The sequence below is a fragment of the Carassius gibelio genome, chromosome A16, assembly GCF_023724105.1.
Source record: "Carassius gibelio isolate Cgi1373 ecotype wild population from Czech Republic chromosome A16, carGib1.2-hapl.c, whole genome shotgun sequence".
Taxonomy (NCBI): Eukaryota; Metazoa; Chordata; class Actinopteri; order Cypriniformes; family Cyprinidae; genus Carassius; species Carassius gibelio.
Window position 1 is genome coordinate 10,790,750 of NC_068386.1, and position 14,053 is coordinate 10,804,802.

At 36.2% G+C, this 14,053-nt stretch overlaps 1 protein-coding gene across 7 annotated transcripts in view; it reads left to right on the top strand.

Moving 5' to 3' along the window:
* Window positions 1-14,053, top strand: part of LOC128031034 (focal adhesion kinase 1) — a 50,038-nt gene that overhangs the window by 21,426 nt on the left and 14,559 nt on the right. For 3 of the 7 annotated variants that reach the window (XM_052619230.1, XM_052619235.1, XM_052619231.1), the window contains 17 exons: window positions 216-270; window positions 1,219-1,359; window positions 1,684-1,761; window positions 1,837-1,935; window positions 2,019-2,136; window positions 2,947-2,986; window positions 3,305-3,363; window positions 3,995-4,012; window positions 5,180-5,236; window positions 6,499-6,519; window positions 7,315-7,412; window positions 7,816-7,900; window positions 9,060-9,160; window positions 10,872-10,987; window positions 11,175-11,275; window positions 11,443-11,532; window positions 11,844-12,048. In XM_052619230.1, the coding sequence (XP_052475190.1) occupies window positions 216-270; window positions 1,219-1,359; window positions 1,684-1,761; window positions 1,837-1,935; window positions 2,019-2,136; window positions 2,947-2,986; window positions 3,305-3,363; window positions 3,995-4,012; window positions 5,180-5,236; window positions 6,499-6,519; window positions 7,315-7,412; window positions 7,816-7,900; window positions 9,060-9,160; window positions 10,872-10,987; window positions 11,175-11,275; window positions 11,443-11,532; window positions 11,844-12,048 (1,482 nt within the window). Of the gene's footprint in view, window positions 1-215; window positions 271-1,218; window positions 1,360-1,683; window positions 1,762-1,836; window positions 1,936-2,018; window positions 2,137-2,946; window positions 2,987-3,304; window positions 3,364-3,994; window positions 4,013-4,353; window positions 5,081-5,179; window positions 5,237-6,498; window positions 6,520-7,314; window positions 7,413-7,815; window positions 7,901-9,059; window positions 9,161-10,871; window positions 10,988-11,174; window positions 11,276-11,442; window positions 11,533-11,843; window positions 12,049-14,053 lie in introns of those variants that run through there. The other 4 variants (XM_052619228.1, XM_052619229.1, XM_052619232.1 and 1 more) reach the window with 3 other exon arrangements.

The following is a 14,053-nucleotide window of genomic DNA, read 5'->3' on the forward strand; positions in this document are numbered from 1 at the left end:
CCTGTCGGATCTATTTTTAGTAGCATATAATTGATCTTTGCGTGTCTCCTGCAGTGTAGTGTTGCTTGCTTTACACCGGAAGAGACAATAATCTGTAATAATTGCTCAGTCACAAACAAGTTTCTGTCTCATTTCTTGTGCTTTTGCATTAAAATCTTATGTTTCACTTTATTAAATGACTGAAGTGAATGTATTTCTGTATCCTCTCCCTGCAGGAAGGATGTTGGTCTACGGAGATTCTTTCCAAAGAGTTTATTAGACTCGGTAAAGGTAATAAGACATTTTTGATGCTCCTGTGATGGTTTCATCAAGTGGTTGTCTTGATTTATTGGATGTGAGAAAATGCTATTGTTCAGGCAAAATCCATGTTATTACCTGCCTGGCTTCCTCTGTGGTCTCACACCCCTTCTCTCACTGAAGAAGCCACTGAAGAGAACAGGATTTCCCTGTTCTTTATTATAAAGGAGAACTTTTTGACTTTCACTCTCTGCTCCCCTTCCTCTTTATATTTTACATTCTACCCCAAAGCAGCCCAAAATCACCTCCTTTTTATTGGTTGCCATTAAACCCAAGTCCATGTCAAGAGGGAAGAGAGAATTACCGACCAGTTTTGGGGTTTTTAATTCGAGAACCTTTAGACTTTAAATGATTTTACATCTCTCAAGGAGAGGAAGGAGAGAAGTATCATCTCTGAATAAAGAATACTTTTTGAAAATGCTTGTGTAATTTGACAGGGCTTGTTCACACCATTAAAGATAGGTTTGAATGCTTTTAGGAACCTGTTTTTCCTTTTTAATTTAAATTAAGACCCCTTACTGAGATAAAACTATGTTTTAAGAGAAATCGTTTTATTCATATGTTAAGAGATTTTCTGACTGTTGTCTTATTCTTGAGCCATCAAAATGATTCACGGGCCTTTATTCCTTTTCTCTAAAGATATCGATGAAGATTAATGTATTTTGCCTTGTTTACAGGTTCAAATGTCCCATTTTGTTGTTCTGTCTACAGCTAAAGGTGCACCAGGCAAAAACAGATAGTCCTACCTCAAACATGTGCCACTGATTGAGCTTATGAATGGTGTATAGTTGTCTTATACTTATTAAACTTGTATAGGATGAAGTATTTGATCATCTCCAAAAATTCACACACTTCAACTTTAAGGGTTTGTAATTAATGTCAATACAATACAATTTAGTCATTGGTATTTTGTCTTTGCAGGCTAAATCCCTGCGGAAACTGATCCAGCAGACTTTTAAACAGTTCGCCAGTCTGAACGACGAGCAGTGTATCCTCAAGTTCTTTGAGATCCTTTCACCTATATACAGATTTGATAAGGAGTGTTTTAAATGCGCTCTCGGGGTGAGTCGAGTTTAGACGGTAATTCACTTCATTAAAACAAAGCCACAAGTCATTTACATGTGTTTATTCTCCTGATTTATTATTTCTGCCTTAATAGTGAAAGACTTATTTAATGGTCTGCAGTGCCCTCTGTTGGCTGAAAGATGAAGAATTTCTCAATGTATTCCTACGTTGTAGTTTTAGTTGATTATTTATTTTTAAAATTAGTGTTCATTAGTAATTATTTGTCATTGGGAGGGTAAAATCAATTTGCATTGTATTTATCATTTTGTGTGCGTTTCATGAAGTGTTTGAGTTGAATCTGTCTGGGGTTGTGTGTGATAGTCGAGCTGGGTGATATCAGTGGAGTTGGCCATCGGACCCGAGGAGGGCATCAGTTATTTGACGGACAAAGGCTCAAATGTAAGTAGTGTACGGTCTGATGGATTGATAGACAGTTGAACAGTGACTCTAATGTCTGTATCTGTTTCTTTGTAGCCAACGCACCTCGCTAACTTCACACAAGTGCAGAGTATCCAGTTCGAGGAGCGAGAAAGGAAGGGAGTGCTGCAGTTAGACGTGGCCGGAGCACCCGAGGTAACATCCACACACTTTTTTCAGTGTATCATTTTGTCTTATGTGTGGTTTTTATTCATGGATATGGTGTGTTGTTGTTCAAGCCTTTGACAGTAACAGCTACAGCACTGAACACAGCGGAGAACATGGCCGATCTCATTGATGGTTACTGTCGGCTTGTTAACGGAACTTCGTCATCGTTTATTGTCCGTGTACAGAAAGGTGAGACCACACACACACACACATGCACGCACAATTATAAAAATGTATTCAGGAAAGCACATTAAATTAAGCAAAAGTGACAGGAAAGACATTTGTGACCCTGGGCCACAAAACCAGTCTTAAGTCACTTGTGGTATATTTTTAGCAATAGCCCAAAAAACACTGTATGGGTAAAAATTATTGATTTTTCTTTTATGCCAAAAATCATTAGGATATTGAGTTAAGATCATGTTCCATGAAGATATTTTGTAAATTTTATTATCGTAAATATATCAAAACTTAATTTTTGATAAGTAATATGCATTGCTAAGGGCTTCATTTGGACAACTTTTAAAGCCATTTTCTCAGTATTCCTCTCAGTTTTTTGCACCCTCAGATTCCAGATATTCAGAAAGATGTATTTCAGGCTAAAATTGTCCCAAACCATACGTAAATGGAAAGCTTATTTATTCAGCCTTTAAATGATGTATAAATCTCAATTTTGAAAAAGACTGGTTTTGTGGTCCAGGGTCTCATTTATGTTAAAGAGTATTTCCATTTGAAATAAATGCTGTTTTTTTAACCTTATGTTCAACAAAGAATCCTGAAAAGGTGTTTCGAAAGAACATTATTTCAAGCAAAATATTCAGCAGCATTTAAGTTTTCAACTTGAACACTAAATCAGCATATCAGAAGGATTTCTGAGGGATCATTTAGCTTTGCTAAATTAAAATATATTTAAATACAAAACGGCTGTTTTATATGTTAATATTTCACAAATTTACTGTTTCTCTTTTCTTGTAAATTTTGTTTTAAAATGTTTGTCAACAGAAGGAGAGAGAGCTCTTCCGTCTATCCCAAAAGCTCCAAAGTAAGTTGCAAAACTCGGACCCTCAGGTATCCTAACCTTTCCAACAATTTGTCATTAGATCGATTCCGTTCGCCCTGTTCTTGCTCCTTTGGCCTCTTTGGCTCAGACATGTGGAATCTCTTAGTGTTCCCTCAACCAATGTGACCCTCAGCCCAGGTCCTATTATTGTGACTGTGGTAGTGCCCATCGGTTATGTCATCGCTAATGGAATAGACCAGCTCAGTGGCTTCAGCACAGATCAGTGTGGAAAAGGTCATGCTGTCATCCAGTTTTATTTAAAATGTACACGTTTCATCTTCTTCAACTTCTGTCACACAGATCCGCAAACCATGAGAAAAGATTGCAAGGAGTCCAGGCCAAAGCCATCTCCGTTTCAGGTAAAGACTCATCTAAGAGGACTGTGATGTGACCTCACGTTTTCATTGATAATGAACTTAAACCTTAACTAATTCCAACCACGTTGTGTAACCCTCTGATGTTTTCTATGCTTCATTCTGAGCTGCTGTTCTAGAATTGTTTCTAAATTGTTTGTAACAGCCCTGTAATTGTAAAATACTCTCAAACCCTGTTGCAGTTTACAGTTTGTGTGGGTGTGTAGGGCATGTTTTGCTTGCATTATGGGGATTGAATGCCCCCACAAGGATCATTAAACCTGAAGTCACCTAAATCACATGGGTCAGTGGTCCCCACAAGGAAAATGGCTTAATGAAAGTACTAAAGAAATATCATTAGCTCAGAGTAGTAACAGTAGGAGTCACTGGAAAGTCCCCACCTTCATAGTGCATGTGTTTTTAATGTAACCTAAAGGATGAGAATGCATTTTTTCAAGATCTTTCTGTTGATGATAATGGTTCGGGGCTTTGTTTTATTGCATTGTGTAACAGCCGTGAAATACTCTATCGTTCTGTTGTCTCTCCTCAGTAATGTCTTATGATAGACATTAATCCAATGCTTTCTCTTTCTCTCTGTCTCTCTTTTAATTCTTTTGCATGCTGATTGGATCCACAGATGATATTGGTGGGGATGGTAAAGTCCAATTTAATATGTCTTCTTGCTTGAGCGGCGCAAGTTATTGAATATTTCACAATATACGATCTTGAGTCATCTTGTGATTTTCAGCAGTTTTTCAGCACTACACATTTAAGTTTCCTATAGGCACTAGTTTTAGTATTAGATTCCGTCTTTATCTTGTGAATTAGAATATAAATTAACTTTAAATTGAATTCAAATATGCAAATTTCTGTTTTCTTCTCTCAATCAGTTCAAAACTGATTTGCTCAGAAATGTTCACAAAAGTGTCTACATGGTTTTTTGTACTTACAATAAAATGTTGTATTGAAACATATTTGTAGGTAGGATAGTACAGTTAATTACTTTATTTTTATGAATGTAATTGAAAAGTCTCAAATTGAAAAACAATTAGGAAAACTTGCCTTTAAAGCAACATGTATATTAAATATCATCAAAAGGCAAAAAGTTTTTTCTCCCTCTAGAAGAACTATTTTCTGAAATCTCAGAAGAACTGTGAACAGATGCTTGCGTCAATGTTTTTCTTTTTGATAGCACCGTTTCAGTGCATTCAGTTCCCATGTTTCATCCCTGTGAACGCAAGAAAAACAAAATACCTAGGTGTGTGTCTGTGATCTCTCGCAGCAGTTGCTTGCAATGGAATTTGATGTTTTGATCTGGTAAAACTAGTCAGCTTCGCCACGTTGGAGACTTTATCTACTGGAAACACACATCCCTTTCTCTCACAGTAAGGGGAAAGTGTTTGCTCTCAGCGCTCCACTCATGGGACTTCACTGACAATCATTATGAATTGTCAAAATCTGTTGGCTTTTGTTGCATTGCAGCATAGAGAATATTTGACAGAACTTTTTCCTTAATACCAAACTGTAAAATAACCCATGACTTCATCTGTTTTTTCCAATGATACTAATGCTTCGGACAGAAAGTTCCCTGTCAGCCAGATGTACTCGCTCTGTAAACACACTCGGATATCACAGCTGTGTGGATGTGATTGAAGCCAACTCAAGCTCCTGCAGAATACATAGACACCGAAACACTTTTAAACTAAGCACTGCAGCGTTAATGGTGAAGAGACGACATGTGTGATTGCCAAAGAGTGTGTGAGTCTCCTAGATGAGAAGACGTGGGGACGTTTGGATTTAAAATACTGTTTTCCCTTTTCAGAAACCGATGACTATGCTGAGATCATAGACGAAGAGGACACATACACCATGCCTTCCAGTGAGTATCACAGGTTCATTCTGATCTCAGACCAATATTATGTGCTTTGGCTTAAAATCACCGTAACACTGATTGTACAAGTCAAAATTAGATCATTTTGTATGTGTTGTCCACAAATAATAACTTGCTGAAGTAATCGAAAATTGTAAACAGTGAATATTTCAATATTTCAGTATGTCTTTAGTGACTTTAAATCTGGAAGATAAATGGGTTCTTCTACACGACAGACACCCTTGTATTAATTAGTTCAGCTGTTCAGTATTATAAAAGCATCCTCTAAAGCAAATACATCACTTTACACATTTTCCTAACCATCTTCCCATTATCTGCCTGACTTGTGAACACGCTGTTTGGCATCACAGACGCAGAAGCTCTTGAGACGTTTATAGCTGCTTGAGTCGGTGTCGCTTTCTGCTTAGCTGTTCGTTTAGGTCTGAAACTGAACTCTAGAGTAATGCTGTATTCAGTTTTGTCTCTTCCTTTCTGTACGCTTGGGTCTCAGTCAAACATGTGTGGGCTTCAGTAGAGGAAGCTGTATTGTAATAATAGAATGAATTGTATTCATTGACCAGCGTTGGGCACATGGACGCTGTGCCATGTGTTTAATGGACACATGAGATAGACATAGTGCTGTGGTGAGCTAGCACTGAAATGGATATGATGTTAAAGGTCCATTTTATAAATGGAACAAGCCATTAGCTTTGTCATGTTGTCATTTTGGGTAAATTATTTAGCAAATTATTGGAAAGAAAGTCTTGTCGCTGTAAAAACCTGAGCATGTGCACTATTGTTGTGAGATGTCTTGGAGAATATTAACCTTATTTGATCAAATTATTTAATATATTTTTTATTCATATTCTTCTATGTTTGTAATCTAAAGTCATATAAATCTAAAATCATTTTACTGGAATAACATTGATAACATTTTTATAGTAAAGCATTTTTAGGGTTAAGTTACAATAATTAATAATTAATAGTAATTTCTTCATTACAATTTTACTTTTTTTGTTTTTTGTAAGATATTGTTGATACATGAAATTATGCTGTTTAATATTGAATAAGTTGCTCACAACTATGAAATAAGCACATAAGTGATAAAATCACTGGGCCTTAATATCAAGATTTGTTTGGATTTTGTAAACATTGCTTTTATTAATACAAATTTCCTATTGTAAAATGAAGTAATTATCAGTTAATGGTGACCTTAATGTTATTCAGTGTTATATTTGCCACTTTGTTTTCTCTCGTTATTGGCACAACAGAATATTATGGACTAGATGAAGGTAAAAATGTTTCTCCTGCTGTTTTCATTCCCTTTTTTCCACATGCTTGAACCTTCATGCTTGACGGTGGGGTCTGTGTGTTGGTTTTGCTTTGCCTGTTTGTGTTTCTTGTGGTTGAATCTTTATATCTTTCTTTATTTACTGATGTTGTAAATGGAAATAATTGTTTTGGAGTTTTATACACATATGCAGAATTTTAACTGACACCTTTAAGTTCCAATGAAGGTGCTCCGAACTGGCTTTGACACTTTTAAATATTGATGATCAAAGGGCTTATTCAAGTGATAATTGATTTGTTCTTCTTAACAGGACAATTCATCCAAAAATGAGACTTCTATCATCATTTACTCAAACTCTCTTGGAGGTTTTTCAAAACCAGTATAAATGTCCTCCTTCCGGTGAACATAAAAGAAGATAGTTTGAAGACCAACAGTTGCTGGTCCCCATTAACTTTCACAGTCTGGAAGAAAGTACTGTGTAAGTAAATGGGGACCAAAAACAGTTTGGAGCAACATGAGTGTGACTAAATGATGAAAGAATTTTCTTTTTTTAGTGAATGGTCCCTTTAATGCAGAACCATTTGTATGCATTTTTGATTGATAACTGGGTTGGTATGGCATGTATGGGACGGATTCTATATCGAAAAGCATACTTTATATGTATTGATTCAGACAGACTGAAGAATTGCATGGTGTCTTTTCGTTTTCTGAGTATATGGTGGAAAGTGGTTTGTGATAGTCATATATGAAGTGGTATTTTTAAGAGTTGGTTGAATGAGTCCATTTTGTCTTTCAGCCAGGGACTATGAGATCCAAAGAGACAGAATTGAGCTGGGACGCTGTATCGGAGAGGGCCAGTTTGGAGACGTCCATCAAGGGATTTACATATGTCCGGTATAAATTACTTTATTACATCTTATTCAATTATTTAAACATCTAACTTATTTATTTAGACTAATGTTCAAATTACATTTATTACACTAACTAAGGCTGCATTTATTTGATCAGAAATACAGTAAAACAGTAGTGTTGTGAAATATATTTAAAAAAAAAATTATAATATTAATTTTCAGTATTAATTTATTTTAAAATGCAATTCATTTCTGTGAAGGCAAAGCTGAATTTTCAGCAGCACTTATTCCAGTCTTTTAGTCATTTTCTGTCTATTTAGTGTTTATTCTATATTAAAGTGTGAATTACTCAATGTAATGATGATGATCAGAAATTTGGAACAAAGACTAATGTTTTTTACTGAAACAGTTATTAAAATATTTTGTCTTATCTTTTGTGCTTTCAGGAGAACCCAGCTCTTTCCGTGGCGGTAAAGACGTGTAAAAATTGCACCTCGGACAGTGTTCGAGAGAAGTTTCTCCAGGAGGCATGTGAGTGTTAAATCAATGATCCCCAGCAGCCTGTAACAGCACTGCATATCTGTGTCATTCTCAATGGCTGCTTCCATCAGCATCCCATCACTGTAATTGAGAAGAATGTTTTGGTTAGTTGGTGCCGAAACTCCAAACATTTTCAGGATGTGGAGTTTGTAAGGGCACAGCTGTTGGCTTTTGTACACTAGACAAGGTGCTGGTATGTGTGTGAGAGTGATAGTGAAGAAAAGGTCAGACACTTATAAACAGGACATGATGTTTTTACTACAGCTTTTACAGATAATTTTAATTAACTGTACAATTCAGTTATTTTGTCTGATTTAGATAGACATGATGCACATCCCACAAGTCTTGAAAGCTGCAGCCTTTTAAAAATAAACACACAGTGGGTATAGAAGTGATATAGAAGTGGTATAATCACCACCTTTAAAATAATTAATTTGTTGCTTTGTAGCCTGAAATGAAGACGGGCAACTTATCATCCAGGTGACAAATATCTTTTAATTGCAGACTGCACAGCAACAAAATGGGATTATTTTAAAGGGGGTGATTCTTTTTTTTTCTATACCAAATTTATCACCAGGTTTCACACTGGTTGATTTTACTGTAAACAAGAAGTTGTGACATTTTTATAAATACTATGAGAATAATATATTATACTTCCATTATACTTGTATTACAGTTTTAAATAAATGTTTTCTTTTTTTTTAATGTAATTTATTTCTTTGATGACAGCTGATTTTTTTAGCAGCTAGCATTTTCTCCAGTCTTTAGTGTCAGAAATTGTTCTAATAATTATTCTAATTTGGCGCTCAAGAAACATTTCTTATTCTTATTATCAGTGTTGAAAACCGTTGTGCTGCTTAATATTTTCGTGGAAACCATGATACATTTCCCCCCCCCCCAAGATTCTTTCATTAATAGAAAATTCAAGAGAACCGAATTTATTTGAAATAAAAATTATTTGTAACAATCATTTGTCCTTGCTGACACTTTTGATCAATTTAACCGATTGGTGCAGAATAAAAATAAACCCAAACCTCTGAATACTATGTTTTTTTTATTCGTTTTTTAACAAATGGAGTTGTGTACTGTATTCTTCTAAAATGTCGCAACCCTGATGTTGGATTAATTTTGTCTCTGTATGTTCCTGCAGTGACCATGCGACAGTTCGATCACCCACATATTGTAAAGCTGATTGGCGTCATTACAGAAAACCCAGTGTGGATCATCATGGAGCTGTGCACACTGGGGGAGGTGGGTTTTTTCGGATGGCAGGCAATTTGGGTTAAGTGTAACAGTTTGATTGAACACGTCTTAAATCTTCAAAGGAACGGGACTTGATATTAAACTCAAGTTATTCACAACGATGGCAGCCGGGTTAAGGCTGGAGGAATCCATCATGACTGCTTGTCGCTTAATCCGGTCATAAAGGCATAGTAAAGATGATTGCTAGTGGTGGCTGTTTGTCATTGCACGTCTCCGATGATTTATTTTTATTTTTTATAGCATTTTAATTAAAATTGTGAATATAACTAAATGAAAATAATTTTAAGACTAGTGGGACCCGGACTCCTGGTTGAGAAAGCACTGACATAAGACCCTGTTTACATCTGTGTTAATATGTAACATAATGTCTCAGGTGATTCGATAAAAGATGAGTCGCTTGCTGTTTTTTTTTTAATCATAGGACAAAAACATAAGAAAATGTAACACATTAAAATCCTATTTAGAAAATGTGAAATAATATCTTAAAGTTAAGATGCTCCAGTTTGTCATACATATATGATAGAGATGCACCAACTGTAATTTCCTTGTCCGATTCAGATTTTTTTAAAATAATTGTTTTGTAAGTGTGACCTGAAGATGATGATTTTTGTCGATTGTGATTTTCTTTGTAAGAACTATAATTAACAGCATATACAAACAAAAATCTTTTTTTTTCCCCAAAACGAATTCATTATTTACATAATAAAATAAATTATTACACATTATAAATTTGATCAAACCGATGTAACATAATTGCATTTACACCGCAAAATAGCAAATGCATGTATAAATTATATGAAGTTTTTAAATAAAATAAATAAATAAAATAGACAAATAAGAAATGTTGGGGAAAATGAAATGGTGCTCATTTGTTTTGTTTTCTGAACGATTATCTATCTCTCACTCAGACAGGCTGCACGAGCCTCATCTGGCATGACATCAATACATTATCAGTCTCTGACTTTTTGTTTACACTGTAAACTGTACGTTTTAATCAAGCTTTAAAATTCTTGTCCGGTCGGGCAAGTTGCCCCTTTCAAAAAAAAAAATCTACTTGGCCCAGACAAGCGTTAATCAAGCCCTGTGGTTCCCGCACAGTTTACTCTGCCCCTACACGTATAACAAATTGCAAACTTTTTGTCTTCTTCACTCACAGTGAAGAACTTCCACGCCGACGTCATGTTTACATGCAGATTTGAGCGTAGCTGTGACGTCAAAAAACGGACCGGCTCGAAATCGGCAAACTGACCGGCCAGTCACCGGTAAGGGCCGATCGTGCGGAAAATCGACTAATTCCGGTCCCTGGCCGGTCGATCGGTGCATCTCTTTTATATAACGTTGTGTGTAAATTTGACATGATTTACATGTTATTTTAGTTGATGCTTAATTATCTGTTGCAGCATATTCAATAGATGTCAGGCAAATTTTTGAGAATGTATAATGTACGTAATTTTTTTTTTTACTTATGTGCTGTTGACTATGAGCGGAGGAAAACATCATAGCAGTGCTTTTGAAAATCATTACTAGTGCTGCTGATGCAGATTGTAGTTTTCTGTGACTTATACAACAGCACCATCTAGTGATAAGTGTTGATTTCAGATTAATTTAGTTTTCTGCGAATTTGCATAAAGCTGTTAAAATAATGTTTCTGGACTCACTGATTATATTTATGAATATTTTCTCCTCTTTTGCTTTTCAGCTGCGTTCCTTTCTTCAGATTAGGAAGTACAGTCTGGATTTAGCATCACTCATCCTGTTTTCTTACCAGCTCAGCACAGCTCTTGCGTACCTGGAGAGCAAACGCTTTGTACACAGGTAAGTGTCCACATCATCCAAGCCATCATAATTAATAATGAACAGCAGCACCCACTTCCTATTGAACGTATCTGCAGACATAATCCCCATCTAGTAGCACTTCAGCATGAATATTTATTATAGAAATTATAGAAATGAGGTGGAAAGAACAACTCGGCATATTCTTAAGGAACGTCTTTTTTTTCAGGGACATTGCGGCACGGAATGTTCTGGTGTCTTCAGTGGACTGTGTGAAGCTGGGAGACTTTGGTTTGTCTAGATATATGGAGGACAGCTCTTATTATAAAGGTATTAATGTTTCTTCTTCAGTACAGATCAGGAAGCCCACATAAAAACAGGTTCACTTCTGAATGTGAATCATTAAAAAATGAACAAGCCTTTACACCTGACTGAATGTACAGTTCTCCACTTCTCATTCACACTCATTCTCTCTCTCTTTCTCTCTCTCTTCACAGCCTCTAAAGGAAAACTGCCTATTAAATGGATGGCACCAGAGTCAATAAACTTCAGACGTTTTACCTCAGCCAGCGATGTGTGGATGTTTGGTAAGAGAGAGAGTGTCTGTGTGTGTGTGTGTGTGTGTGTTTTCCTAAATTCCTCTGTCAGAATCAGAAAGTCATTATCCTTTGCATGTTCAGACAATGCACATTTTCCATTAGCATTATACGTGCAGTGCATTTGGGTCATCTAAACTTTTTAGAAAATATGTGTAAAGAGAGTTTTTAGTGGAGTAGAATTTTTATATTTCCATCCTGTGTGTGTCGTGAGAGTTTAATTAACAGTGTCTTTAATTAGTGCTAAAGTTGAGTTTCATCAGAGGTGGTTCATGTGTATCTGACCTCAGTTTGTGTTTTAGGGGTGTGTATGTGGGAGATACTGATGTACGGAGTAAAGCCGTTTCAAGGCGTGAAGAATAACGATGTGATCGGCCGAATTGAGAATGGCGAGCGTCTGGCAATGCCGCCCAACTGCCCACCAACCCTCTACAGCCTGATGACCAAGTGCTGGGCGTATGACCCCAGCAAACGACCACGATTCACCGAGCTCAAAGGCCAACTAAGGTCAGTCCGCATGACTTTATCGAGATTCAAATTCTGGTCCGCTCACTATGCACACATTAGAATTTAAAGGCGATTTTTTTTTTTGCATATGTAAAACTTGCTATTTTTCAAGCATATCTTTTTTCAGTTTCACGTAGGTTGCTAGTAGTCATCTCCACACTTCCATTCACCATCCTGGTTTAGAGTGTCAAGACCACAGTAATAGCATTAGAGGGCACTGTAATGCTCTAGTATAAATGACTGTCTGACTACCGTGATTGTGTCTTGTACAGCAGATGGAGATTCAGCCCAACACAGCCACACTTGACTAAGTTCAGTGCAAACAACTGAGCAGTTTTTACCTGTAGAGCATTTTACAGGTTTTTTACAGCAATACTCTGGTTTCCTTCCAAGTCCAGGTATAATTTACTAATCTGGTTTAGGGCTTTATAGTTCCAGTACTTAGCTTTGTGTATATTATAAAGATTCTGTACATTTTGCGGGGAAGTCGTGGCCTAGTGGTTAGAGAGTTTGACTCATAACCCTAAGGTTGTGGGTTCGAGTCTTGGGCCAGCAAGTGTTGTCACTTATTTAACACTCATTTATTTTTCACTCACTTACCATGGTTGTTATGGTTTCGTGTAAATTTTCCAAATCCATATGTGCACTTCATATTTGCAATTTAGTTGCTCTTGTTACATTTGGTTAATGTTTATGTTGTACTTTATATTCACAAATAGTTTTATTATTTCATTTGGTACCTTCGTAGTTTGATAATTTATAAAAACAAAACAAAAAAATCTCCCCATGCTTTGTACTGTATTGTACAGTATACACTACCTTTAAAACATTTCGCATTGGGGGGCGGGGTATGCATAATTTCGTTTCTTTATTAAATTGATCAAGAGTGACAGTAAAGACGTTTAGAATTTTACAAAAGATTTGTATTTCCGATGAATGTAGTTCTTTTTTTTCTTTTTTTATTAAATTGTGCTAATGTTTAATCATTATTAAATATCAGTAAATCTTGGTGATCCCAAACTTTGAATGGTAGTGTGTATGTTGAGTGTAAATACTCCAAAAGGCATTTTAGAGGAAGTTTAATCCCATTAAGCCTTGATTCACCCTCTGCATGTCTATGGCACTTACTGTCTGGACCTTATTTCATAATATCCACCATGAGAAAAATCATACTCTCCTTCTTTTATCATTGAGGTTTTATCTGTAAACCTTTCAGGCGTGCACACATACAGCCAAACAAGCACAAACACACACACACTCCCTGCATCCTTCATGATACAATAGTGTGGAGTTCCCAAATGTCTGTTCATGTCCACACATGCAGTCAGTCAGTCAGTTCCCGTAAATGCTAATGGAGATGGAAAAAAGGGGGAAAAAAAACGAGCTGTTCTTTGACAGCCTAAATCCCTAATAATCTGAGGAATCTTGTTGAATCTTGTCATACACGGATGTCCCAGATATCCAGATTGAGGAAGATATGTCATGTCGCATCTGGAGTTTAAACATTTTTATTTTTTAGGTTTCTTGGATGGAGTGAAATGTTTTGAAAAGCATGTTGGAAAATACAGATCCCTTTCTCTACCCTCATTAAATTTGCGGTAGGTTTAAATAGTAGAACGTCTGTTTCTAGTATCAAAGCAGAGATTCAGTCAATATCCTGTTGTTATTACAAAAGAGAAGTAGCTTCTGTATGCTTGAGGTCTGTGATTAGTCGATTTATGGTCTTTATGATGTCATCTCAGGGTCAGTGTTGATGGGAATTGTTTTAAAAGCGCGTCACACTGAGAAATGGGCATTATGAAATGTGATGAAATCACGTGGGTTTGACACACAGGATGCTTAATCTCTATTAAATCCATTGGCTGTTCCCCAGATGTCTTTGTCAGCAGTTGCAGAATGAAAGCATAGTCCACTCCAAACAGCTTGAGGAATGAATCATTATGTTTGTCTTTGCACTAAATAGTTTTAGTCTGAACACTGAGACTTAATAAATATTTTGTGTGTC